Source organism: Diceros bicornis, chromosome 28 (assembly GCF_020826845.1).
Source record: "Diceros bicornis minor isolate mBicDic1 chromosome 28, mDicBic1.mat.cur, whole genome shotgun sequence".
Lineage (NCBI taxonomy): Eukaryota > Metazoa > Chordata > Mammalia > Perissodactyla > Rhinocerotidae > Diceros > Diceros bicornis.
In genome coordinates this window covers 33,955,436-33,982,524 of record NC_080767.1, presented here as the reverse complement: position 1 = coordinate 33,982,524, position 27,089 = coordinate 33,955,436, and the positions used below count along the sequence as shown (strand labels likewise).

Here is a 27,089-nt window from a genome sequence, read left to right as displayed (position 1 = left end):
AAGTATTTCACAGCAACCTTGGTTTGGTGAGCTATTTGTACTAAGCGGTATTTCTATCAAGTGTATCTAACATTCTTTTTTTGTGGGGGGAGAGGCTGGAAAAAAATGATTTCCATCTATTTTCACTCCAGTGCATTGATTTGACTATAATGTTTGTAATTTGCATTGTATGTACCTTTTCTGCTTTTTCTAGTTAGGGAACTTAACAGTTTTAGAACAATGTTAGGAGCACCATTCCCACAGGTAGCAGTTTAGCTCCTTTTGATTATATCTGGTCTTAGCTGTTAAAGTTGTAGAAGGTACGTGTGTGCTTAAGGGCTTTCCCCCTACGGCTGTTAGGAAGAATTGTGTTTATTACTGTTTCTGATATCTGTAATTTTCTTTAAAATTTTTAAACATTTTAAAATATTTTTATATGAAGAAAATATTATATGCAAAATCTTCCATTCAGTCTTTTATTTAAAGCTTTTTTCTTTTTTTTTTTTGTGAGGAAGATCAGCCCTGAGCTAATATCTGACACCAGTCCTCCTCTTTTTTCTGAGGAAGACTGGCTCTGAGCTAACATTCGTGCCCATCTTCCTCTACTTTATCTGGGACGCCACCACAGCATGGCTCCACAGGCAGTGCGTTGGTGCGTGCCCGGGATTCGAACTGGGGAACCCCAGGCCGCCGCAGTGGAGCACACGCACTTAACCGCTTGTGCCACGGGGATGGCCCCTAAAGCTTTTTTCTTAATTGTGATCATTCATTTATTCAGTCACTATTTGTTGAACATATATTAGGCACTAGGCGTATGTCTGGAAATTGAGCAATGAAAACTACAGACACTGACCCTACTCTCGTGGGGCTTGCAGTCTAGTAATGGAAAGTACAGCCTAGTTTGAGAAATACAACCTAGCTTGAGAAGTGTTATAGTAGTGAGAGTAAAGGTGGGAATGGAGGAGTACCTACGCTGGACCTGATGAGGTCAAACCCTCCTGGTGCAGGTGATGTCTAAATTGGGATCCAAAGGGTGAAGGAGAAAGTCATGTCTAAGCTAGGTGGAAGGATGGAGAAACTGTTCTAGACGGGAGGAGTATATGTTCAAAGGCTTGAAGAATACTGAAAGTCGAGTATGGCTGGAGTAGAAAGAAGTAAATGGAGGGTGGGTCTGCAGAGGTGTAGGCAAGGTTCGGTTATATTAAAGAGCTTGGGAAGACATTGGAAGATTTTAAGACAAGTTAAGAAACAATTGCTATAGCCTATGTGAGAGGTGGTGGCTTGATTAAGTCATGGAGATACAGAGAAGTGAGTGAAATCTAGAGAGAGAAGAGGATGCATAGGATTGGTAATTAAATGGCTGTAGTCTTCATGGAAAGAAAGGAGTCAGGGATTCTATTGGACATTTTGTTTGTTTTCTGATTTTAAGCATGAGCATCTGTGTTTGAGTCCCTCATAGAGAAGAGGTCTGTAAATGTTATTTTCCATTGTGACTCAAAAATGTACAGTACTAGTAACTAGTTTTCCTTCAGGTGAGTTGGGAAGAATACTAATATTCGAGTGTCACTTTTGGGCCCTACATTGTGACAGCAGCTTTGTGAGGTATGAGATGCAGAGAGATCCGGAGAAATTGTCTTTCCCAATTTTCTCAGCTACTGGGTAGTGGAATTGGGAGCACACCCAAGTTCTCCAAAGCCTTTGTGTTTTCTGTCATGCCGTGTTGCCTTTCTTGTTTTATTACCTTCAGTTTCTTTATTCCAAAGTGAAGAGGTCTCCCCAAAGACCGGTAGCTCAGGAGGTTGCTGACAGAGGCATTGTGTTAAGGCCCAGCTGTGGTGTGGGTTAAAGCATTGTCTGGCGCTTTGGCAGGAGAAGATGCTCCACCCGTGAGTGTTTGCTTCAGCTAAGTCAGAAGTTCTCTTGGGATTTCTGGCGCTGAGGATTTAATCTCCCTCAACTAGAAATGTGGATTAGCTACCTCCACAGGGTTAGGATCAGTAACGTGTATGAAAGTTCTCCTCCTTTCCCCAGGGGAAAAGACTTGGAAACTCCCATTTTTGCATGAGTAATTTGACATCTCTTTGATATAATCAACTTCTATTGCAAATTGTTTAAAAATTTTTATGGTTACTGTTGCCAATACTGTTCAGTTAAGTGATTTGTTGGTATCCGTGTTGGATATCCTTGTTGTAATCACCTGAACTGGAAGAAATCTGGATATGGCATGGATTCTAGCCTTCCTATGTTTCTACCTACCCCTTTTAAATTGAGATACATAATTCCTATACCATAAATTCACCCTTTTCTGAAGTGTACGATTTAATGGTTTTTAGTATATTCACAAAGTTGTGTAACCATCATCACTATCTAATTCTAAAACATTTTTATCACCCAAAAAGAAACCCCATACCCATTAGCAGTCAGACCTCATTTCTCCCTCCCCCAGCCCCTGGCAACCGTTTATCTACTTTTCTGTCTCTATGGATTTGCCTATTGTGAGCCTTTCATATAAATGGAATCACACAAATGTGGCCTTTTGTGACTGGCTTCTTTCACTTAACATAATGTTTTCAAGGTTCATCCATGTTGTAGCATGGATCAGTATTTCATTTCTTTTTATTGCCAAATATTCCGTTGTATGGAAATACCACTTTTTGCTTATCCATTCATCAGTTGTTGGAGATTTGGGGTGTTTCCACTCTTTGGCTATTGTGAATAATACTGCTGTGAACACTCCTGTACAAGTTTTTGTGTGAACATATGTTTTCAATTCTGTTGGTATATACCTTGAAGTGGATTGCTAGGTCATCCTGTTTAACATTTTGAGGAATTGCTAAACTGTTTTCAAAAGTGGCTGCACCATTTTGCATTCCCACCAGCAGTGTATAAGGTCTGCCCCCTTTCTGCTTCTGCTGTCTTCAGGCTCTCTGTTGGTCTGGTCTGGGCTAGAAGCAACCCTAGGCTTCTGGGAGTTCCATGAGCCCTTTGTCTTGATAAATGGGAAATTTTCCATTTTTCTCCGTTCAACCAGGTTCATTCTACAAGCATATATGTACCAGGCCTTATATCGGGCATTAGTGACAGGAAGCAAAATAAGGCTTCTAATCCTTTCCTCTCAAGGACTTCACAATCCAGTAGTTGGAACTTCTTACTAGGAAAGAGGGGGAGAGGGAAAAGCCAGTGAAGAAAGGAACTGCTTAGAAAGTTATGAATTTCCACAGCATGGATCCTAACTTTAGGATCTAGGCAAAGGTTCACTTGCTTTTCACAGCTTCTGGAGTTTCTTTTTCTCAGCCTATCCTCTATTGCTATTCCTTGGGGTTTGTCTCTAGGTTACTGCTCTTCTCTTCTTATGTATTCTCCCTGGGTAAGCTCATTCACATCCATGGCTTCATCTGTCGTTTATATGTTGATGTCTTCCAGATTTGCTCAGACCTTTCTCCTGGGCTGTCAGGTTTGCATCATGGTAGATCTCTATTTGGGTAATCCACAGACATCTCAAGCTCGTTGTGTCTGAAACATAATTTCTCGTTTCCCCTCTACCTGTTAAGCTGTTTCTACTTTTGAGTTCACAGTTTTCGTTTGTTAGTGTCATAAACTGTCCCCTTCTCCTTAACCCTCCACATTTACTCAGTTGCCGAGTTCTTGGTACTCAGGTACCAAGTTACCAATTTTATCTCCTAAATATTTCTTAACTATTTCTTAAATTCATAGATGTTTCTTTCACTGCCCTTCTTCAGATTTCATCATCTCTTCCCTGAGCTGTAGTCCCAGCTTCATAACTAATCTTGTGTCTTGTCCATCAGATTAATCTTCTGTGCAACTGCCAGAGCAGTGTCTCTGAAATGCTAATCTAATCAGCAACTTTGAACTCTGTGTAGTTTTAGTTACTAAGTACATGTTCTGCTGTTTCTTGGTTAAGTGCCTTGTCTCATGCTGTCTCTTCTGCTTGGAAGAGACGAGTTTGTTTCTTGACCCTTCTTCCAACCATCCAACTTCTCATCTTTGAATTTTGATCTTAGACCAGGGAATAATAGCAACAATAATAATAGTAAACATTTGTATAGTGCTTTACTGTGGGCCAGGCGCTGTTACATGCACATAGCATATGAATTCATTCAGTCCTCACAACAGTCCTATGATGTAGGCACCAAAATTATTCCCATTTACATATGAGGAAACGGAGGCACAGAAGTTGTTGCTTTCTCTAGGTCCCACAGTGAGTGAGTGGCTGAGTCCAGACGTGAACCCAAACCCAGGCAGTCTGATGCTTGATTTCTTGCTCTTAGTCTCTCCTCTGTACCCTTTCCGGAAGTTTGAATTCCTTCCACTTTCCCCACTTCAAAGGTTAGTTATCCTCTCCCTGCTTCTGTAATAACCCATGCGTGCCTGATGTCAGTCTGCAGTCCATAGGACACATCTGGAACAAATTTTAAGTATTTTTGATCAAGGAGTCAGCATTATAGATTATTTAGTTGCCAGCTCCCTCCCCCCACCCGCCCCCCGCCCTCACCTTCCGGCACCGGTACCGTTCTTAGGGTGACTAAGTTGAAAGTGATCACTACCATTATCTTGATCTGAGTCATCTCTGTGAAACCTTGTCTGAGTATCCAGTTTCATTTAGATATTTTTCCTCTGTGTTTCCATAGTATTTTGTTATGGAATCCTCTAGCATTGCTCTCATTCTTTATTGTGACCATTTACATACTTGTCTTTTCTCCCTTGCTTGACTGTAAGCCTCTTGAAGATAGGGACTATGACTTATGACCTTATACCTAACTTCCAGCATGTAGTAGGTATTCATGCTTGTCGAATGAATAGGTAAGTCTGTTTATACCCATATCTAGATTAGTGAGAGGAAGAGGATTAAGAAAAGTGTGGTGAAATGGACTGAAACTGGAAATTTGAGGCAGCATGTTGTAATTGTTTGGAGCAGGGATTCTGGAGCCAGCCTGCCTACGTTTTATCCTGGCTCTGCCTCTTGCTAGTTATGTGGCCTTGGGTAAGTCTGTGCCTCAGTTTAATGATTTGTAAAACACGAATAATAATAGAATCTGGGCCGGCCTGGTGGCATAGTGTTTAAGTTCGTGCACTCCGCTTCGGTGGCCCAGGGCTCACAGGTTCAGATCCTGGGCGCGGACCTACACACCACTCATCAAGCCATGCTGAGGTGGCATCCCACATACAAAAACATAGAGAAAGATTGGCACAGATGTTAGCTCAGGGCCAATCTTCCTCACCAAAAAAACCCAAATAATAATAATAATAGAATCTACCTCATAGTTTTGTACCTCTGTCCTTAGAGTCTGAACCATGGCACAGTGATATAAGTAAAACATACAATGGGATCCTTCTGGCCCGTAAGGGAAAATGGTATGAAGCAAAAACACTAAAGTTTTTAGTTGGACTCTAGGGTAAACTCCAGTCATAGCCTCCTCCTCCTCACATGAGATTGGAATAGATTTGAGAGCTAAAAAGGCCCTTCTTCCAGTTCAACCTCCCCATTTAAAAGATTCAAAAAATGGACTGATGTGTAAAACAGGTTTAAAGAGATTTAAGGAAGTGACTTGTCCAAGGCCATGTCATTAGGTCCCTGGTAATTAGGGAATTGGAATTCAGGATTCCTGAGTGGTGCTTGCAGTAAACTGTGTTGCTTCCCTTAATTGATGATGTGCTTAACCTGAGAGCCACGTAAGTGGAAACATAACTCTATTGAATTCTTCTACTTGTTTAAGCAAACTTCAGACATCAAGGAGACAATCAAAGGAAAGTAAATCGTAGACTGTAGTGGGAGACCTAGTTGCTGAACCAACAGCATGGATAAGGGGCCCCTTTTGAGAAATTCATAGCACAACACTTTGGGAACAAGAAAGATTCCTTTGTTTATCTATTCATTCTGTACTGAGCTCTTGTTGGATGCCAGCCACATTCTACTAGAAACTGGCAGCACAATGATGATAAGACAGTCAGTGTCCTTCAGGAGCGTAGAGTTTAGAAGAGAAAACCAACATTTAAGCAGATTATTATTTAAAAAAACAGTGTGATGAGTTCATTCATTCATTCATTCAATCCTTAACATAGCAGCCAGAGAGATCCTTTTAAAATATGAGTTAGAGCATATCACTGCTCTGCTCACAATCCTCTGGTGGTTCTCCATTTTACGTGGAGTAAAAGCGGAGTCCTTAGAATGGCCTGCAAGGCTCTACACGATTTGCCCCGCTCTTCCAGACTTTATCCTCTACTGCTTGCTGCCTTGCTCGACTCCTTGCTCCTTCTCAAACAATGCCAGGCATGTTCGCCCTGCTTGGTGATGTACTTCACTCAGAAGTCCACATGGCTTGTTCTCTCACCTCTTTCAAGTGTTAACTCAAACGTCACCTTCTCAGTGAGGCATTCCTTGAATACTTTATGTACAGTCGCAACCCTGGCTCCACCACCTAGCATGCCCCATTTCTGTTCCCTGCACTGTTTTTCTCCATAGCCCTTCTAACTTACTGTAAAATTTACTTCTCTGGGGGGCCGGCCCCATGGCTTAGCGGCTAAGTGCGCACGCTCCGCTGCTGGCAGCCCGGGTTTGGATCCCAGGCGTGCACTGATGCACTGCTTCTCCGGCCATGCTGAGGCGGCGTCCCACGTACAGCAACTAGAAGGATGTGCAACTATGACACGCAACTATCTACTGAGGCTTTTGGGAAAAAAAAGGAGGAGGATTGGCAATAGATGTTAGCTCAGGGCCAGTCTTCCTCAGCAAAAAGAGGAAGGTTGGCATGGATGTTAGCTCAGGGCTGATCTTCCTCACAAAACACAAAAGAATATACAAAAACAAAAACAAAACAAACAAACAAAAATTTACTTCTCTGTTTTGTTTGTCTCCTCCATTAGAATGTGAACTTCATGCACACACGACTTTCTGTCTGCTTTGTTCTCTGCTGTACGCTCTTCATCTAGAACAGTTCCTGGCACATACTAGGCATTCAATAAATATTTATTGAATGAATAAATTCAACAAACACATAGCATCCCCTACTAACAGGCAATGTACTGGATTAATTATTTGGTAGAACTAGTGACAAAGTGCAGTGCGATGGGACCACAAAGAAGGGAGCAGCTAACCTAGTCTATGAGATTCACTAGGCAGGTTTCTTGGAAGAATTGACCATTGAGCTGGATTTTGAAGAATGAGTAAGAGGTAGCCAGAGATGAAGAAGCGTGGAGAGGCTTCAGATCAAGGGATAAGTTGGAGGGAATGCAACTTGTCTTTACTGTAGTAATTTGGGCTTTGGTTCTCCTTGAGATAGGTTAAAATTTCAGTAAACTGATAACTAGGTGTTGAACTTTGTTTAGTACCTTAGAAGGTTTGAGCATAGATTTTAGCAGCAAAGTTGTATAGTTTAGTCTCGGTATAAATAAAACTGTTCCAAGGGGGTTGGAAGTTACCACAAATGTAGTGACTTTACACAACACATCACTACAGGGTTTCTCAACCTCAGCATATTGATATTGACATGTTAGGGGGTATCATTCTTTGTTGTGGGTGCTGTCCTGTGCATTGCAGGATGTTTAGCAGCATCCCTGGCATCTACCCACTAGATGCTAATAGCACCCACCCCCAGTGTGACAACCAGAAATGTCTCCAGACGTTGCCAGATGTCCCCTGGGGAGCAGAATTGCCTTCCAGTTGAGAACCAGTGCATTACTTTTGGTGGGGTCTAGGGATTACTGTCTTCAGCAGCTTTACAAATGATTAGGGGAGAGAGAGATTTATACCTTAATAGAGGAACTGCATTTCTGAATCTAGAATTGGATCAAAAATTTGAAATTGTCAGTTCCTTAAACATGGTATGCATATATAACTAACTGTATTAAAGGTAGAAGTAAAGTTCTTTTAAAACAACTTTGGACCCTGGAGATTGGAGAACGGTTCACAGAGTATGAGATACTTTAGTTGGACTTAGAAGAAGGTTTGTATTGGAGGAGAAGGGCACATCTCAGACAAAGGGAATATCATTACCAAAGGCTGGACCGTGTTCAGAGTAGTCTTAGGAGCTTCATGCTGGGGAGAAGAGGTGGGTGAGTGAAACTGGGCTGTAGAGAGCCTTAAATGTTGTATGTGAAGAGGAAGGGGTTTAGGCTGTTTTTCTGCACTATATATTTTCATTTCTATTGCTGCATAACAAATTTCCACAAACTTAGTGGCTTAAAATAACACAAATTTATTATCTCTCAGTGGGTCAGGAGTCATGGCTTCAGCTGCGTTTTTCTGCTGAGGGTCTCAAAGGGATGAAATTAAGGTGTCAACTGGCTCTGGCCTCATCTGGAGGCTAGACTAGGGAAAGATCTCTTTCCGAGCTCCCTCAGGTTGTTGGTGGAATTCCTTTCCTTGTGGCTGGATGATTGAGGTTCACATTTTTTTTGCTACCTGTTGGCTGGGACCACTCTCAGCTTCTAGAGGCTGCTCTCAGGTCCTTGCCATGTGTAGTTTCATAACATGGCTGTTTGCTTCTTCAAGGCTGGCAGGAAAATCTCTCTGGCTTAGAATCTCTCTCTTCTGTTGCTTGGGATGGAATCTTACGTAATGGAGAGTAATCAAGAGAGTGACTGTCCCATCACCTTTGCTGTACCTTGTTGTCCAAAACCAAGTCAGGTTACACTCAAGGGGAGAGCATAACAAAGGCGTGGATACCAAGAGACAGGGATTTCTAGAGCCATCTTAGAATTCGACTACAGTGTACACTTTCAGCTCCATGAAGGCAGTGGCCAAGTCTTTTTAAATTTTTTGCTCAGCACTGTTTCTGGTGCCTGGTACATGGTAAGTGCTTTGTAAATATTTGTTGAATGAAATCAGTGAATGAGTATTTGGTAGGCAGTTGAGTGCTCCTATGGTGGTAATTGCACATTGAGAAGCAGTCTAGTTTCTTTGGCATTATTCATTTCTTCACTTTAGGTGAAACTATAAACATTTTTACCTGAAATCTTAAAGTAAAGCCTAAAATTATCATAAGTGTCAATCACATCTATTATGTCAGAGAGAACACCCATTGGAAAAATAATTTAGGGCTACATTGCACTAAACTAGCAGAGTTCTTTTTTTTTTTTTTTTTTTTTGTGAGGAAGATCAATCAGCCCTGAGCTAACATCCATGCTAATCCTCCTCTTTTTGCTGAGGAAAACCGGCTCTGAGCTAACATCTATTGCCAATCCTCTTCCTTTTTTTCCCCAAAGCCCCAGTAGATAGTTGTATGTCATAGTTGCACATCCTTCTAGTTGCTGTATGTGGGATGCCACCTCAGCATGGCCGGACAAGCAGTGCGTCGGTGCACGCCCGGGATCTGAACCCGGGCCGCCAGTAGCGGAGCGTGCGCACTTAACCGCTAAGCTATGGGGCCGGCCCGAGCAGATTTCTTGTAATAGCCAGAAATGTTGGCAGGTTTAGAGTTTTGAGGGTGGTGAGTGATTAGGTTGTCTGAAGTTTCACCACTATTGCTAGCTAGTAAACGTTATTTCAAAACACTTTGAAAATACTGCTTGTTTTATAACAGCTGCATAATAATAGAGATTTTAGTCTAATTTGTGCTTAGAACTTTCTATGTAGTTTGGTGTTATCAGTAATTACAGTTGTTCTTCATATTTGTCATAGAAACATCTACTGAGCAAAATTTACATCTTGAGTTATCCATTGATAAATTGCCATCTTATCTTCACAAAATCAGATATTTCTGACACCAAAGTCTATGTTTTTCCATTAGACCTTGCTATGAAACTGGGGTTATGAGAATTCCAGTAGGTACCAGGGGGTACTAGAAGTCACAAAGTAAGCATAGCATATCTTCCTGGAGTATCAATTTTAACGATATGTTCAAGGGTAAAACTTTCTTTTTTTTGGTGAGGAAGATTGGCCCTGAGCTAACGTCTGTGCCAATCTTCCTCTTTTTGCTTGAGGAAGTTTGGCCCTGAGCTAACATCTATGGCATTCCTCCTCTATTTTGTATGTGGGATGCCACCACAGCGTGGCTTGATGAGAGGTGTAGGTCCACCCTTGGGATCCAAGCCCACGGACCGGGGCCCCCGAAACGAAGCGCGTGAACTTAACCACTATGCTACCGGCTGGCCCCTAAAACATTGTTTTGTATTAGAACAAATACAGGTGCAGTGTATCATAGGACAGGATACAAAATATGAATGAATTCAAAAAATGAATTTTTTATAGCATGTTACTTGGCTGGCTCCCCCTAGGTTCTCTCATACCTTGATTTATGGTCACTCTCCTCTGCTCTCAGGTGCGTCCGTGGACAAGGTTTGAGAGGCACTGTACTGTACCAGGCTCCCTTTAATTGGATCGTGGCAGATGGTAAGATTCAGAGACATTTCAGATGGAGGTTCTTTTTCTTTCACAAGGAAAGATGAATTAAGGGTCAGGGTCCTTTTGTCCAAAGGAGCCATTTGGTAGAAGAGGGGACCTGGTCTCCTGGTAGATTGGTGGGGGGTCTGGCTGGTCCCAGATGGCCCTCAGTCACTCATCAGGGGGCCTCAGCCAGATAGCTGGAATGACAGACAGCTGAGCCTCTCTGTGTGGTCTTTCATCCCGAACTTCTTCCCATGCTTCAAATGTGTTCTAAAAAAGGCAACAGCAGAAGCTGCAAGGTCTCCACAGGCCGTGGTTCAGAAGTCGCATGTTACTTCCACTATATTCTGTTGGTCAAAGCAAATCACAATGTGAGCCCAGACTCAAGGGATGGGCAAATAGACTCCACCTCTTGATGAAAGAGCTGCAAGACTGTGACCTTTTAAAGATTCCTTTAAGGCCTTAATTTTTTTTTTTAATCCATAAAATAGGGATAATATTAATACCTACCTCTTGGGGTGGGTAAGAGTGAAGTATGTTATTACCTGAAAAGTACAGCTGATGGTAAGAGCTCAGTAGATGTCATCTATTTCTGTCCTCCTTGTGTTTCTGCCTAATGAAAGCCTAGCCATCCTTAAATGCACCCTTCTTCCTTCCTGAAGCCTTGTGTAACTTTCTTGTCTCTTGGAAAATGTATTGTCCTAGTGTCTCATTTGGTGGCTAGTATGTATTGCCTTCTGTTACTGTTATGTGTGTACCCTACATAGCACATCTGCTGAAGTTTGTAAGCCTCTGGAGGGTACAGGCCAGTGTTCATGTCATTTTTTGTAGCATTCCTAGTGCCTAGCTCTCAGTGATGTTTAGTGAATGAATCCCATATTATTCAAGAGAAGATACAAGCATTTCTTTTCTGTTGTTGTAGTAATTTAGTCTAGTAAATACTTTCAGTCAAAGTAGAGAAATAAAAATGTGAAAAGAAAGATTAAACTCTCCAAATATAGGATCTCACTATTTACTGTTTAATGAAATTAGGCATATTCACATTGAGAAGATTTTAATTCCCTGAAAAAAAAAAAATCAGTTTTTGCCAGTCTAAAAAGTAAATGAAGATTTAGTTTAGAGTTAAATTGGATTGTTAGAAAAAGAGATTTAAAAGAAAGTGTGTTTTATTTTAATGGTCAATTCACTTATTTTCAAATTCCAGGAGGTGTGAATTCTGAACTTTAACCAGGTCAAAAAATGTTGAGGTCTTAGTAAAAAACAAGGTCTGTTGGTTTTTATAAATGGAAGACTTTGTGTGTAATAAAAATGCTTTTGTTTTTCTAACTTATGATCATTCCTTCTTGTGCAAAATAAATGTGAGTGCTTCTGTAACACTCTTGAGTAATCCTGTATAGGAATCAGATGTAGCTTGTGTAATGCCAATAGCAAGAAGTCGGGGTACAGTGTGGAAAGGTAAAAAAAAAATCTCGCATCTGCTGTTACATGTTGTTAACTCCCTCAGCAGACGTTAAATCATTTCAAGTACAATAATAGTGTGGGAGGTAAATTAACTAACCATTAACAATCTTATAAATACACAATTAACATGCCAACGTTTATATGACACATTGATGGGGCAGCAGTAATTTTTGATTGGGAGTTTGCAGACCTTTGAGGAGCCTCAGGCTGTTGCTTATTCAGACAAGTTTTCACAGATTGCAAGTGAGGGGGCTCGAAGTCTGTCTGGCAGAGGGAAGTGAGTGTATAGAGTGTTTTGAAAGTCCAGGAAGGGGAATTGCCTTTTAACCCTTGGCTAGGCTTGAGCATTTTAAGTCATGTTGCTGCCTATCTGGGGTCCTTAGGGAGTGAAGAAATGTACGGAGGGCTTATTTGCTTTTGGTGGGGTTATGTAAAGAAACACAGAAAATTCCAGGTGTGGACTTTGTAGCTGAAGTTGCATGAATCTCTAGGGATTCTTAGATATTTAGGTACTTAGACCTAACTGGGAATTTAAAGTAAACCCTTCCTCTGTGGTTTCAAGTCCACAAGTAGACCATCTTGGAAGTTCCTTTCACGTGTAAAATTTTGTGACTTTTGTTTTTTGAACAATCATTACGTACACTGCTTATTTCTTGCTATTGTACAAATCACTGTTGCACTGCTGGAGGGGAGGCTGAGGGTCTAGTCTGCTGCATAACATGTTCACTGCCTTACATCTTTTCACAAAGACCCATGGGAGAAATTTCTCTCAGGCCCCAGAACCCAAAGAGCTCAACAACAGGATTTTTAAAAATCATGTTTAGGGCTGGCCCCGTGGCTTAGCGGTTGAGTGCACGCGCTCCGCTACTGGCGGCCCGGGTTTGGATCCCGGGTGCGCACCGACGCACCGCTTGTCTGGCCATGCTGAGGCAGCGTGCCACATACAGCAACTAGAAGGATGTGCAACTATGACATACAACTATCTACTGGGGCTTTGGGGAAAAAAAAGGAGGAGGATTGGCAATAGATGTTAGCTCAGGGCCAGTCTTCCTCAGCAAAAAGAGGAGGATTGGCATGGATCTTAGCTCAGGGCTGATCTTCCTCACAAAAAAAAAAATAAACATGATTTTTATTTTTTTTTTAATTTATTTATTATTATATCATAATTCTTTGTTCCTCTTTGATTTGAGAGGCTGTACAGTGGTTAAGATCCCAAGCTCTTGGATTTGATTCTTGGTTCTATTACTTGTTAGGTATCTGGCTTTGGGCAGGTTTCTTAAACTTTTTGTGCCTCAGTTTTTTCGTCTGTAAAATAGGGATTAACAATAGCTATCTGGGGCCGGCCCCGTGGCTTAGCGGTTAAGTGCGCGCGCTCCGCTGCTGGCAGCCTGGGTTCGGATCCTGGGCATGCACCGACGCACTGCTTCTCTGGCCATGCTGAGGCCGCGTCCCACATACAGCAACTAGAAGGATGTGTAACTACAACATACAACTATCTACTGGGGCTTTGAGGGGGAAAAAAAAATAGTAGCTATCTTTTGGGTTATTTTGAGAATTATATGAAGTAATCCATGTAAAAAGGAAAGAACAAGTCCAGCTTTTGTAATAAGTTAAAAGTAGCTATTATAATTACTTTTTGCTTCTGGAATTCTGCAGTCTACCTGTAGCAAATGCACAAAATCTTATGGCATGCACTGGCTTATGGATTCATCCTAAGTTACTTCCTCTTTGCTACTTTTCTCATCTACTTTTTTTGTGTGTGTGAGGAAGATCAACCCTGGGCTAACATCTGCCAATCCTCCTCTTTTTTTGCCGAGGAAGATTGGCCCTGGGCTAGCATCCATGCCCATCTTCCTCCACTTTATATGGGACACTGGCACAACATGGCCTGACAAGCAGTGCGTCGGTGCTCGCCCAGGATCCGAACCAGCGAACCTTGGGCCGCTGTAGTGGAGCGCGCGCACTTAACCGTTTGCACCACCAGGCTGGCCCCTCTCATCTACTTTTTTACTTTGTTGTACCTTATGTTTTTCTATAAGCCATTGCAAATAAAGTTTGGAGGGTGTATGTGTATAAAGTTATTATTAAAAATATTGTTGTATTGGGGCCGGCCCAGTGGCCCAAGTGGTTAAGTGCGTGCGCTCTGCTGTGGTGGCCCGGGGTTCGCCGGTTCGGATCCCGGGCATGCACCGATACACTGCTTGGCAAGCCATGCTGTGGTGGCATCCCATATAAAGTGGAGGAAGATGAGGCACGGATGTTAGCCCAGGGCCAGGCTTCCTCAGCAAAAAAAGAGGAGGATTGGCAGATGTTAGCACAGGGCTGATCTTCCTCACTAAAAAAAAAAAAAAAAAAAAATTCTTGTATTGCGACTTGATACCCATTAAAACCTACTAAAAATTTATTCCCCTGTTTAGGGCATGTTCCAGGTTACCACAGGCAGGTTATGTGGTCATTAATGAACACAGATTAATGAACACGAACATTACAAACACATTATGTAAAGTGGTAATAGCATCCACATTGCACCTGGAACCATACTTAGCACATAGTAGGAACCTAATGAATATTCGTTGAATGAATGAATGAATGAAGTATAAAAGGAGGTCCACTTAGTACATTAAAAATGGCAGTGTCATTTTGGGACATCTGATACTCTCCTCCCACTCTGTGTGGTTGTCCCTATTGCTTCCATTTTTAGTAAAAGAAATCTTTATGCTTTGAGGAAGCTGGAGTTTAAAAAAGTGGGAGAACTTGTGAAAGTAGGACATCATAGGGGAACAGACTTCCCGGAGCCTGGGATTATTGTTTATCCGGTAGCCTAAAGATATATAAAAAGGACCTACTATCTCAGAGAGTCGAGAATTGGTGACATCCAGGGAAGGCATTCGAGGCCCTAAGAAACAACATAGTAAAAGTGTAGAGCAGCACTTCTAAACCATGTTCTGTGAAACTCTGTGATACATGGATATGTTTTAGTGTTCCTAGAGGAAGAAATGTTTAGGGATCAAATAAGTTTGGGATTTGGGATATATTGCATTACCAGATTCCCCACTCTGGGCGATTCACAGTATTTAAAAGCTTTGAGAAGTGCTGTAATTAAACAGTAAGAAGAAAACCTATTTAATTGTGTTTAATCTGGCATTTCCTAGACATTTTTTAAAATTTAAATTTAAATTTTAAAAATTGTAAAAAATATGTAACATAAAATTTACAATTTTAACCATTTTTAAGTCTACAGTTCAGTGGCATTAAGTATATTCACATTGTTGTACAACCATTGCCACCATCCATCTCCAGAACTTTTCCATCTTCCCAAACTGAAACATACCCATTAAACACTTGCTCCCCATTTCCCCCTCCCCCCGCCCCTTGCAACTGCTGTTCTACTTTCTGTCTCTATGAATTTGACTACTCTAGGTACCTCATATAAGTGGAATCATAGAGTATTTTTCCTTTTGTTACTAGCTTATTTCATTTAGCATAATGTCCTCCGAGTTCATCCATGTTGTAGCATGTGTCAGAATGTCCTTCCTTTTTAAGGCTGAAGAACATTCCGTTGTCTGAATCTACCACATTTTGTTTATCCATTCTCTACCATGGATTTTTAATGACTGTGTAGTATTCCCTTGTGTGTATGTGTCGTGGCCTATGCACTGTTGATGGATGTTTAGGTTACTTTCAGATTTTCAGTATTACACACAGTCTTGAGATAAATATTTTTGCATCATTATCGCTTAAGAGTGAATCCTGGAAGTGGGGTTGTCCAAAGGGTATTCATGTTTTACGCTTTGATAGATATTACCAAATTACCCTTTAAAAAGTCCCAATTTTCATTCTCTCCTGTAGTACATGAGAGTGCCCATTTCTCTGAATACCTGCCAACATTAGATTTTAAAATCTTTGATCTTTGTGTAACCGATCAGAAAAAATAACTTGTTTTCATCTGTGTTCAGACTATCTTTGTCTTAGAAACGAAATCTACCTTCAAATGATAATTTACTGCTCTTAAAGTGATTTAAAACATTCTTTTGGTTCTGAAAAATAGTGTTGGAATAAATTGATAGTGTCCCAGGGTGACAGTTTTGAAGGGCACATTGAAGAGAAGCTCTTGTGTCGGTATTAATAAAAAAAAGGCAATCCTTTCTTTATAATCACACTTTCACATGACATGCTCATATATGACTTATCTCTACAGCAAAATTGTGTAGTCCTTGGAAGTCAGACAGCAACATTTATTGAATTCCTGCCATGTTTAAGATCCTTTCTTGCCAGAAGGGATGTGGTGTTATGGCTTCTGTCCTTGTGGAACTTACAGTCTAAGACTTCAAGTGCATGTCACAGGAGGTGGAAGTTACGTTTCCCAGGGCAGTCCTGTGGGAGTTCCCTATCAGAACAGGTATTGAGTAAATATTTGTTGAGTGAATCATCCAGATTCCTCATTGTATGAAGTCATAATGTACTAGTAGGGAAGATATCTGCTCATGTTGGGGTGTTTTGGGGCCTCTGTTCTGTAAAGATCAAGTTAGGGAGTTGGTGTGTGCCTTTAGAAGTGTTTGCCCGTAACTCTTTTCTTCATAAGAGGTGATGGAGCAGATCCGTTTTGCTGAAAAAGATTCTCTTGAGGGTATTTCAATATACTTTTGTTGCTTTGCCCTTTGACTTTTGGTGCCAAAACACCCATTAAATGTGTGGCTGTTCACTGAAGCCCTTGTTTTTGTAGGGGAGAACTATGCCATATGAAGTTGAAAGCACCTGCCCCTCTGCTGGCGCCTCGTTGCCTTACTTTTGTGGGGAAGACTCTTGTTGTATTGCCCCGAGGCCATTTGCAGCTCTGGCGATCTGTGATGCTATGATTCTGTTACAAAACAAATACTCTCATTTATAAGTGATTGTATGGTTGTATACATCTCTTTGTGGTTATATAAGAAGTTCCTATTTTTACCAGTGAAATTTAAATGCTCCCCTTTAATTCTGTAACTTTTTTTCTGATTAATACTCTTTTTTTTTTTTTTTTGTGAGGAAGATCAGCTCTGAGCTAACATCTGTGCTAATCCTCCTCTTTTTTGCTGAGGAAGACCGGCTCTGAGCTAACATCTATTGCCAGTCCTCCTCCTTTTTTTTTTTTCCCCTAAAGCCCCAGTAGATAGTTGTATGTCATAGTTGCACATCCTTCTAGTTGCTGTATGTGGGACGCGGCCTCAGCATGGCCAGAGAAGTGGTGCGTCGGTGCACGCCCGAGATCCGAACCCAGGCCACCAGTAGCAGAGTGCGAGCACTTAACCACTAAGCCACAGGGCCAGCTTCTGATTAATATTCTTAAAATGCTGAGCTGACATTAATGTTTCTGAGACTAAATGTCTTCGAAAATTGACTCTTAGAAGACTCCCATGATATTAGGAGATATACTAGGTCTGTATTAGGATGTAAACTTTTTGATTCAGGTATGCCTTACTCACCTTTGCATTTCCCATTAGCCTCAGTGTAAAATAAATACTCAGTGAATATATTTAAAGGAAGAAAATGAAGATTAATGTAATTCACTTGATTAGAGTTGCTTCTCAGTTGAACTTCCTCTTAATCTCAGTATCTTTATTTATTTTTTATTTTGTGAGGAAGACTAGCCCTAAGCTAACATCAGTTTCCAATCCTCCTTTTTTTTTGTTGAGGAAGACTGGCCCTGGGCCAACATCCGTGCCCATCTTCCTCTGCTCTACATGGGATGCCGCCACAGCATGGCTTGACAAGTGGTGCATATGTCCGTGCCCGGGATCTGAACCTGTGAACCCCGGGCCGCAGAAGCAGGGTGTGGGAACTTAACCACTAGGCCACTGGGCCGGCCGCTCAGTATCTTTATTTTAAGCCCGCCAAGTGATGTCAATAGAATGATATGTTACCAGACAAAAATTTTTAAAACCTTAGTTAGCTATAATGATTTATTACCTAGATTTCCCCCTATGTTCCTTTTCTAGGAGAAACAAATGACAAGAAAATCTGGTATTATAGGTCTTTCTAAAATGCGTATCCTCTAGGACTGTTCCTAGGAACCTATTCAATCCAGCTTTCACATTCTTTGCACTTCATAATGATTTTAGAAGAGCAGGGAGGTGACCCAGATGACCTGCAAGTCCTCTGTCACAAAGGAAGCACACACTTATTTACCTGCTGTGAGCTTACTCAAGAAGGATGAATAGTTGATATATTATAGGATTACTTTAAACAAGAGTTGTAAGCTGAAGTTGGTAATGATATTTTTACCATCATCATCATCATTATTAATAACAGCTAATATTTAATTATGTGTGAGGTACTCTTTTGAGCACTTTACTCGCGTTATCTCCTATATATCCTCTCATCCCTGGAACTCCCATTTTATAAATGAAGGAAGAAAATAGGCTTAAAGAGGTCGGGGTTATTTTGACCAAGATCACATAGCTAGCAAGTGATAGGGCCAGGATTTGAACCCAGTTCTGCCTATAGGGCCTTAGGTTCCTAACCACGGTTCTGTAATATTTTCTTTATTGAGTATTCCCATTTAACTGAGGAAGTACCAGCTTGTTCCCAGAATAAACATCATTACAGTCTTAACAGGATTCAGGAAGCAGTTCTTATAATTAGGTTTCTAAAATAAGAAATTAATCTGGTAGCAGAAATTTGATTAATAGGTTTTATTTTAAAAGCACAATACTATCTTAAATCAGAAGAAAGGAAAATGTATTTATTGAACAAAATTACTTTGGTGGTACATTTTTGTAAAATTCCTAGTAACTCAGAAAGCATTGTCTGTGCCCTTTTACACGCTTGACAACCATATGACAGGAGAAGGGAATGTAAACTGAAGAAATACAGTTTCATACTTCAGCACATCATTTGAGGAAAATACAACTTGTTCCCCCATCACATTATAAAGTAATGAGAAGACTGCATGGGAATGAAGGGAGAAAGAAAGAAAAATTTATTGTTTTAACGGTAGTTAATGTGCTTTGAGGCCTGACTAAGGAGTTACTATTATTTGTTTTGCAAGAGAGCAAGCCATCCTCTCTGATACCATGGAGATCTCATTGACTAGAGCCGTAGCCCCTTGTGCTTATAAGGATTTCCTTTCACCTTAGACTTAATCCTTTTAAGCTCCTAGGTAGAGGGATAACTGTTGATTTTCAAGGTAGCATTTTACCACATTGAATTTGTTTGAAAAATGATTCAGTCATTTTCTGCCTTGCTCTTAAATATTGCTGTGTACATCATATTTCCAGGTAGGTGAGCCCGTGAAACAATATGAAGAGGAGAAAATAGCCTTTTAAGGAAATTGGCCCACAGAAAGGATGGCCTTCTTGGACAATCCAACTATCATTCTAGCTCATATTCGACAGTCACATGTGACCAGTGATGACACAGGAATGTGTGAGATGGTTCTCATTGATCATGATGTTGACCTAGAGAAGATTCATCCTCCTTCAATGCCTGGAGACAGTGGGTCAGAAATTCAGGGAAGCAATGGTGAGACTCAGGGCTATGTATATGCCCAGTCAGTCGATATTACCTCAAGTTGGGACTTTGGTATTAGAAGACGCTCAAATACAGGTAAACATTGCATTTTAGTCATGTCTTCTGAGTTTTAAATCAGTAAACAATCTTATAGATTAATGTATAATGTTGGAATAGGTTTAATGGGGAAAGTTTCTGTATATTAACAGAAATATGCATGTATTACACTAAGAGTGAGCTAAGCAACATCTTCATCTCTGTGACTATGAATGGAGAGAACCTCTGGAATGATGCTATTAGAAGGAAATAGACAGAAGAGGAGTCGGTGAAAAAGTTGGCTCTGAGAGGCGTGTTGGATGTTCTGTTTCTAAAAAGTCATCATGTAGAAAGGGAGGTGGACTTGTTTTGAGTGTCTTCACAGAGCAGCATTAGTCCCAGTAGGCAGACTACCTGGAGGCAGATTTCAGGTGGATGTAATAAAGAACCTTTAATACAGAGAGCTGACCAGCCAAAGAGTACTGCTGCCTGAGACAGTTCTTGCCCCTGGAGGAATTGAGGTGGGGGGAAGGGGGATTGAGAGCTTTGTGAGAGCTTGTGAGAGAGACAGCTGAATATTTATTAGGACTGCTTTTAATAGGAATTCCTACGTTGGGTGGGAGATTAGAAAAGGTGCCCCTGTTTTTGAGACATTACCTTTATTTTCTTAAGTTGATCTCTACCCTTTGATCTTTGCGGCTTGAAAATGCTCAAGTTTGGCCTGTGCATGTATATGTGTATGTATATATACATATATGTTTCTAGTCATTAGCTTTTAAAGGCTTATCATTGCCCATTTTCCAGCTTATAGTTTTTGGAACCCTTTGAAGGGGAATGTGATGAACCAAGGCCTTTACTTAGACAGATAAATTATTTAGAATATATAATATAGTTGTTCTAATATGACAAAGTATTCTAGGAGATAATTTTTTTTTAGATAATCAGAAAATATAATCTCCTAATCAGTAGCAGTAACCTGCTAACTACCAGGAAAAGTAATGGCCGGAGACGTAGTAGAACATTGAAAATATTTGCATGTTTATTTTCATAGTCCAAATGTAAAATGTACATACGGAGTACTGCAGGTAGAGCAGGATACAATTTACAGCGAAAGGCACGGTAAGGTTTTGGTTCAGAATTCAGCGTTCTGTGACATCTACAAAGAATAATTTGCTCTTATGATGAAAATAATTAATAGCATTTCCCAGTATCTAAAGGAACTTTTATCAAAATAGGATTTGAGTGAAGGTTTGAATATAATTTAGAACCATTGATTCTCAGTTCTCTAGTTGAAACTGACTTCCTTGCAAGTTATTGAGATGATATCTTATATGACAGGTTGAATGGATTTCAGTAGGAGAATGCTGTTAAATTGAGAGCTTTGTGATTATATTACTTTGGCTGTACCCTTCACATTTATTAATTGCAATTGAATGTATTTTTCTTCAATGGAATTTGGTTAGAAATAGTGACATTGTCAGAATGCTTTTGCCAGCATAGTTTAAATTTCTGGCAAGATTAGCTTCAGTATTTCCTACCACATTGCTAAGGCCAGGAGTGTATGATTTCCTACCTTGAAAGTAGTTGAAAGAGAAATTTATTTTATTTATTTTTTTATTAGCATTGTGCCAGGTTAGGAAATTGAAGATTAGTAGAGGAAACTAATTTCAAGAGATGGCTTCAGTTGTGACTTTCTTTTCCATTGTCGTCTCCGTAGGCAGCAGTTGTTAACGTGTCTGGACAGTATGTCTTTAAGATGGGTTCACTCGTTTTGAAGGTTGATCAGCCAGTAGTGATATAATCACAAATGCGTAATTTTAGATGATGCTTTTATTATTGTTGGAATTTCTCAAGATAGTGCTTAGATGCTAATAATTAATTCAGCTTGTGGGGTGTCCTAGTGACCAAGGAATTTACTTTTTAATCTTTTCAGCATATCTTAAAATTTTGTATAAGAAAAATAGTTCTTTTTAAGATTTGACTAATGTTACAAAGATACAAATCATTTATTTTACTACCTATAAACTGTTTCAGCCCACTGAAGAAAAGCTATACTAATTTATATAGCTTTGACATTTTATAATTTTCATGATTTTTAGATAAAGGATTTTATATTTAAAACTTTAATAGTCTAGTCTGAGTTCATTTATCTTTAATTTTTGAAACGGGTAGAGTAATTCATAACAGTAATTTTATTCCTGTAATGTAATATTCACTTCAGTTCATTTGTGCATTAAAATTCCTTTAAGACCGTTATTAATGATTTATATAATGAAATGTCATATTAATCACAGAAGTTTTCACATTTTATTATTCTCTTCCATGTTAATACTATCTTTATGATCTCTATTAATGTTTTATATCCTCTAATTTCAATTATAAATCAAGAATATTTTCATGTTTTTGTTGGTATTTGCTTTTCAGGGGTGCCACCTTTAAAATTTTATGACTTTTTCCCTACATGTGCAATATAAAACATCTTTATTCATATAAAGGTAGTTAATTATGTCTTTGTTTATAGTAAACTTTCATTGACAAACTTATAGTTATAATATTTCTTTTCAAGCTCAAAGATTAGAACGACTCCGAAAAGAGAGACAAAACCAGATCAAATGCAAAAATATTCAGTGGAAAGAAAGAAATTCTAAGCAATCAGGTAAATGAAAATAATTTTAATTGTTAATTTAAAATTTATATATTTAGATTATATTATTATATAAGAGCATTTATTTTTAATTCATCTTTTTAAATTCTCTGGGCAGATGCCTCTTGTGTTTTGAGCTTTGAGTTCTTTTACTTGAGTGTCTTGGCTTTCTGAAGCTGTATGTTCTTTAGGTCCTGTCTTTTTGGCCACTCTTCATTCTAGGTCACAGGAATTGATGTGTGCCAGGCACATTTTGTACAAACTGTTGTGCCAGTACCTAGTTCTTGGAGCCAAGGAGTATGTATGATTTGGATGGGTCTCTGGGTTATAGTTCCTCCTGGCAGTTCCAACCTAAACTTTCCCTTGCCTCATTAGGGGCCCCAATAACAGTCTTTTTTTGTATATATGCTAATTCTTTTCCTTTAGCTTAAAAACCATTATGTTGCTGGTATCACTAGCATTTGCAGTATGTGTTCATATGTTATGTATATTAAAGCTGGCCATATTATTTATTTTCAAAGCTTCAATCTCAGCAAGAAGAGAAGACTATAAAAAAATTTTCAAAGTAAAATGCTGTTAATATATTTTCTAGGGGCCAGCCTGGTAGCATAGTGGTTAAGTTCGCGTGCTCCGCTTCGGCAGCCCAGGGTTCTCAAGTTTTGGTCCTGGGTGCGGACCTACGAGCTGCTCCTCAAGCCCTGCTGTGGTGCCGTTCCACATACAAAATAGAGAAAGATTGGCACGAATGTTAGCTCAGGGACCCTCTTCCTCAAGCAAAAAGAGGAAGATTGGCAAGAGATGTTAGCTCAGGGCCAATCTTCCTCACCCAAAAAATATATATATTTTCTAATGTTTATGTCGTGTTTCCTAGACTTTCGCTTTTTTTTTCTCCTTTCAAAGAAGTGTCTGCAGTCTGTCTTCTGTATCTTCCCAGCACTTCCCGGTACCACTGGGATACCAGGTGATAGATGTCCAATCAATTGTTGTTGACTGACTCCATTGCTACGAAATATTTATAAAACTAATAATATTAATGATTGTTGTATTAACAGCAACACCTACCCAGTGCTGTTCTGAGCACGTTACATGCATTACCTCCAATGCAGTGATCTTATAAGATGTAGGTATTATTGCTGTCATTAACAGATGAGACATAAGCTCAGAGAGATTTAACTTGCTCAAGTTACAAGGCTAAGAGGTGGTAGTGCAGTAGAGCCATGTTTTGTATCTAGCACTGTCTGCATCTAAAGGCCAGTCTCTTTCTGCTAAACCACACTATATAAAGGGGCTATTGCTTTCTCCTATTATGATTGTACACAGAAGTGTGCTCAGTGGGTATGATTTTCTTAATGATTGCTTAATGATTTCTAAATGATGACTCTGTAGAACCAGAAATCTCATTCACTTCTTTCTTTTTCTTACATCTCACGTCTCTGAGTTCCTAGAGTTCTTCTTGGATATCTTTTTAGTTTTGCTCTTGATACTTAAAAAATCTCTCTAGGCTGGTCTTTTCTGTTGATCCAGCTAATACTGCTCTCTGTTGTATTTAGCATAAACTGAAAAACTTTTATATTATTTATGTTATCTACTTTCTTCAAATTTTTTATATATCTTAATGCTTTTCCTATTAATCTGTTCTTAATGAATACAGAGCCAGTTTATCTAAGCCTGTCTCTCCAGCTACGCTTTGTTTTCCCTTCTTCACTTCCATGTCTTAAAAAAATTATAAATAAATAAAATGTAGGATGAATAGAACACCTCAAATGTAACTGCATTAACCCCTTTTTACAATGTGAGAAATAAGTTCTTCAGCTTAAATTTTGATACATCTAACAATCTAATAATTAGATACAACTAATAAATTTTTATTCATCTCCCACTCACTCCCTGAAGTCTAATCCACTTTAACTTCCATTCAGTGCTTCACAGAATGTGCTGGAGAAATAAATAGTCCCGTTTTGCTTTCATTTGTAACCACACTGTCCATTATATATGTATACTTTTCTCTCTTTCGGTTTCTTTCACCTTTGTTTCTCTCTCTCACAGATTTCAATAATCGACCCTGTGATCTTATTTCTGGAAGAGAAATCTTATTTCTGTAATGTGCCTTACCATGCTTTGAAATGTTGACCTTGATTGTGGCCAGGCCAGGAGCCTGCCTGGTGGTCACTCCTGATGCTTAGAGTGAACCTCATCAATGCTCAAAGGAATGTCTTTGAATTCTCTGTTAAGCTGGGTTCCATCATTACCATACCTTGGCACTCTGGGTATCCTGAAACACGTTAGAAGTATAGAGTCAGCAGTCCACTAAACATCTACCTGGCAAACTGAGCAGCCATTCTATTTTCACACATCTCTGAAATACATACTCTCTCTTGGCAAGAATTGCCACAGCCAGATCCTTTTGATCTTAATTGGGAAGTTTGGTTAGGTAATTATTTATTCATTCTCTTATTCTTTTTCTGCCATTTATGTTTTGTTAAAATCCTTTCATCTGTTTTTCTTATCTCAGTTTTATTTCATTCCCCACTAGAAGCATCATCATGAACATGATGACCACCCGCCCCCCCCCCCCCGGATATTCTTCTTTCACAGTTATTCTGTCTAAATCCAGTCCATCCTTTAAGACACAACACAAGACTTTTGGTGGTGAACACAATGCAGTCTATACAGAAGTCGAAATATAATAATATATACCTGAAATTTATATAATAAACCAATGTTACCTCAATAAAAAATAAGGAAGACACAGCATAAATACATCCTTTTCGCACAGAAGTTGGAAGGGATCTTAGAAGCCATCTGGTCCATACCCTGAAGTTCTTTCTGAACATACTGATGCATATGCCATGAGACCACATGATAAATGAAGTACCTTAGAGTAACATCCTTTTAGTATTTCTATAACTAAAACTGCATGGATAAATGTGAAGACGGTGTCATCGAAAGACAGCTCTGTTGGGAATAATGTCAAGGTCCCAGTATTTTTAATTTTATTGTTTTACAATAGTTTTGGTATATTCTTTACAAAATTAGTTATTACTCCTATTCATTGAGTCATTTAACAAGTATTTCTTCCTTCACTTCTTTGTGCATAGTAATTCTGTGTTGGGTACTTGGGGGAATACATGATACCTGTCCTCAAGAAGTTTGAAGTCTAATTGGAAGACAAGACTATTTACATGTGACGTTACATAATATCTCAAAACAATAATGTAGTTTATATCAATTATTTATGGATATTCCTGTAGTTTATATCAATTATTTATTTCTTTGTGTGTGTGTGTGTGTGTGTGTGTGTGTGTGTGTGTGTGTGTGTGAGGAAGATCAGCCCTGAGCTAACATCCATGCCAGTCCTCCTCTTTTTGCTGAAGAAGATCGGCCCTGAGCTAACATCTATTGCCAATCCTCCTCTTTTTTTTCCCCTTTCTCTCCCCAAAGCCCTAGTAGATAGCTGTATGTCATAGTTGCACATCCTGCTAGTTTGCTGTATGTGGGATGCCGCCTCCGTATGGCCGGACAAGTGGTGCATCGGTGTGCACCCAGGATCCGAGCCTGGGCTGCCAGTAGCGGAGCATGGGCCCTTAACCGATAAGCCACAGGGCCGGCTCCAGGGTATATATATTTTAAATATTCTAATCATACCTCCTATGATCTTTTTTGTACTTTTTATGTATACAAATAGTATGTAAATGCAGAGTTTTGTGTTGTCTTCATATTGTTCCTGCACTTTTACATGTCTTTCTGTATGTTTGTTTTTCTGTTTTTTGTGAGGAAGATCAGCCCTGAGCTAACATCCATGCCAATCCTCCTCTTTTTTTGCTGAGGAAGACTGGCCCAGAGCTAACATCCGTGCCCATCTTTCTCTACTTTATATGAGATGCCACCACAGCATGGCCTGACAAGCAGTGCGTGGGTGTGCGCCCGGGATCCGAACCTGGGCCCCCAGCAGTGAAACGCGCACACTTAACCACTACACCACGGGGCCGGCCCCTACATTTATTATTAAGGTTATTTCTGTATGTTTTGTATCTCGTGTTACCCTTGTAAATAGTGTCTTCTTCCCCATAACTTTCTTTTTTTAAAATTTTTATTTATTAATTTATTTTATTTTATTTTTTTTCCCCCAGAGCTCCAGTAGATAGTTGTATGTCATAGCTGCACATCCTTCTAGTTGCTGTATGTGGGATGCGGCCTCAGCGTGGCTGGAGAAGCGGTGTGTTGGTGCGCGCCCGGGATCCGAACCCGGGCCGCCAGCAGCAGAGTGCGTGCACTTAACTGCTAAGCCACGGGGCCGGTCCCTCCCCATAACTTTCTTAATGCTCTTGTGAAGAAATCTGTTTTTTTATGTATCCGTTTTGTATCCAGCCACTCACTGAACCCTTATTAGTTCTAATATGCATTCTCATCTTTGTGAATGCAATAGTATGTACTTTCTCATAAATCTAATGATAATTAAATTTCTAGGTTATTGTTTTTTCAGTTTTGTGTTTGTTGGGGACTTCCCGCTGTTAATATTGGTTAGGACTTGTCAATTGCAAATGAGAAAGAGCAAGTGAAGTTGAAGTTGAAGAACAACTTGAAGTTGAGCAGCTCACGTACAGCTGTGCCTTATGAATGGCTTAGAACCGGGAGGAAGGGCTCTCATGACCTCTCCTGTCTTATCTCGGCTTCTTTGTGCTCATCGGCTCCTTCCTTCTTCCTCCCATTCTGCTCTGTATCCCCACAACTGCTTTTTCTATTTTTCTGGTCCAGAGTTATTCATTCAACAAGTAACTTTTAAGCTCCTACAATATGCAAGGGCAACTAGGCACTATTGTAGGCCTAGAGGAAGGCCTGGAAGTAAACAAGACAAAGTCTCTGCCCTCATGGAACTTGTGGGAGAGATAGACAGTTAACAAACATAGTATGTCAGAATGGGGTAAGTGGCATAGAGAAAAATATAGCCAGCTAAGGCGGATGAGGAATGCTAGGCAGGGGATTTTGCTATATATATATATATATATATATATGTATATATATATATTTTTTTTTTTTGGTGAGGAAAATCAGCCCTGTGCTAACATCTGCCAATCCTCCTCTTTTTTTTGCTGAGAAAGACTGGCCCTGGGCTAACATCTGTGCCCGTCTTTCTCCACTTTA

The 27,089-nt window shown here is 39.8% G+C and overlaps 1 protein-coding gene across 8 annotated transcripts in view; it reads left to right on the top strand.

The window, feature by feature from the left end:
* The window catches only part of MAPKAP1 (MAPK associated protein 1), a 234,100-nt gene that overhangs the window by 8,997 nt on the left and 198,014 nt on the right, over window positions 1–27,089 (top strand). For 4 of the 8 annotated variants that reach the window (XM_058524048.1, XM_058524049.1, XM_058524050.1 and 1 more), the window contains 3 exons: window positions 10,257–10,327; window positions 19,036–19,363; window positions 21,870–21,959. The exons of 1 other annotated variant lie outside the window; for it this stretch is intronic. In XM_058524048.1, coding sequence (XP_058380031.1) covers window positions 19,105–19,363; window positions 21,870–21,959 — 349 coding nt within the window. In that variant the 5' untranslated portion in view covers window positions 10,257–10,327; window positions 19,036–19,104. The remainder of the gene's footprint in view (window positions 1–10,256; window positions 10,328–19,035; window positions 19,364–21,869; window positions 21,960–27,089) is intronic. 3 more of the 8 variants (XM_058524047.1, XM_058524046.1, XM_058524051.1) reach the window with 2 other exon arrangements.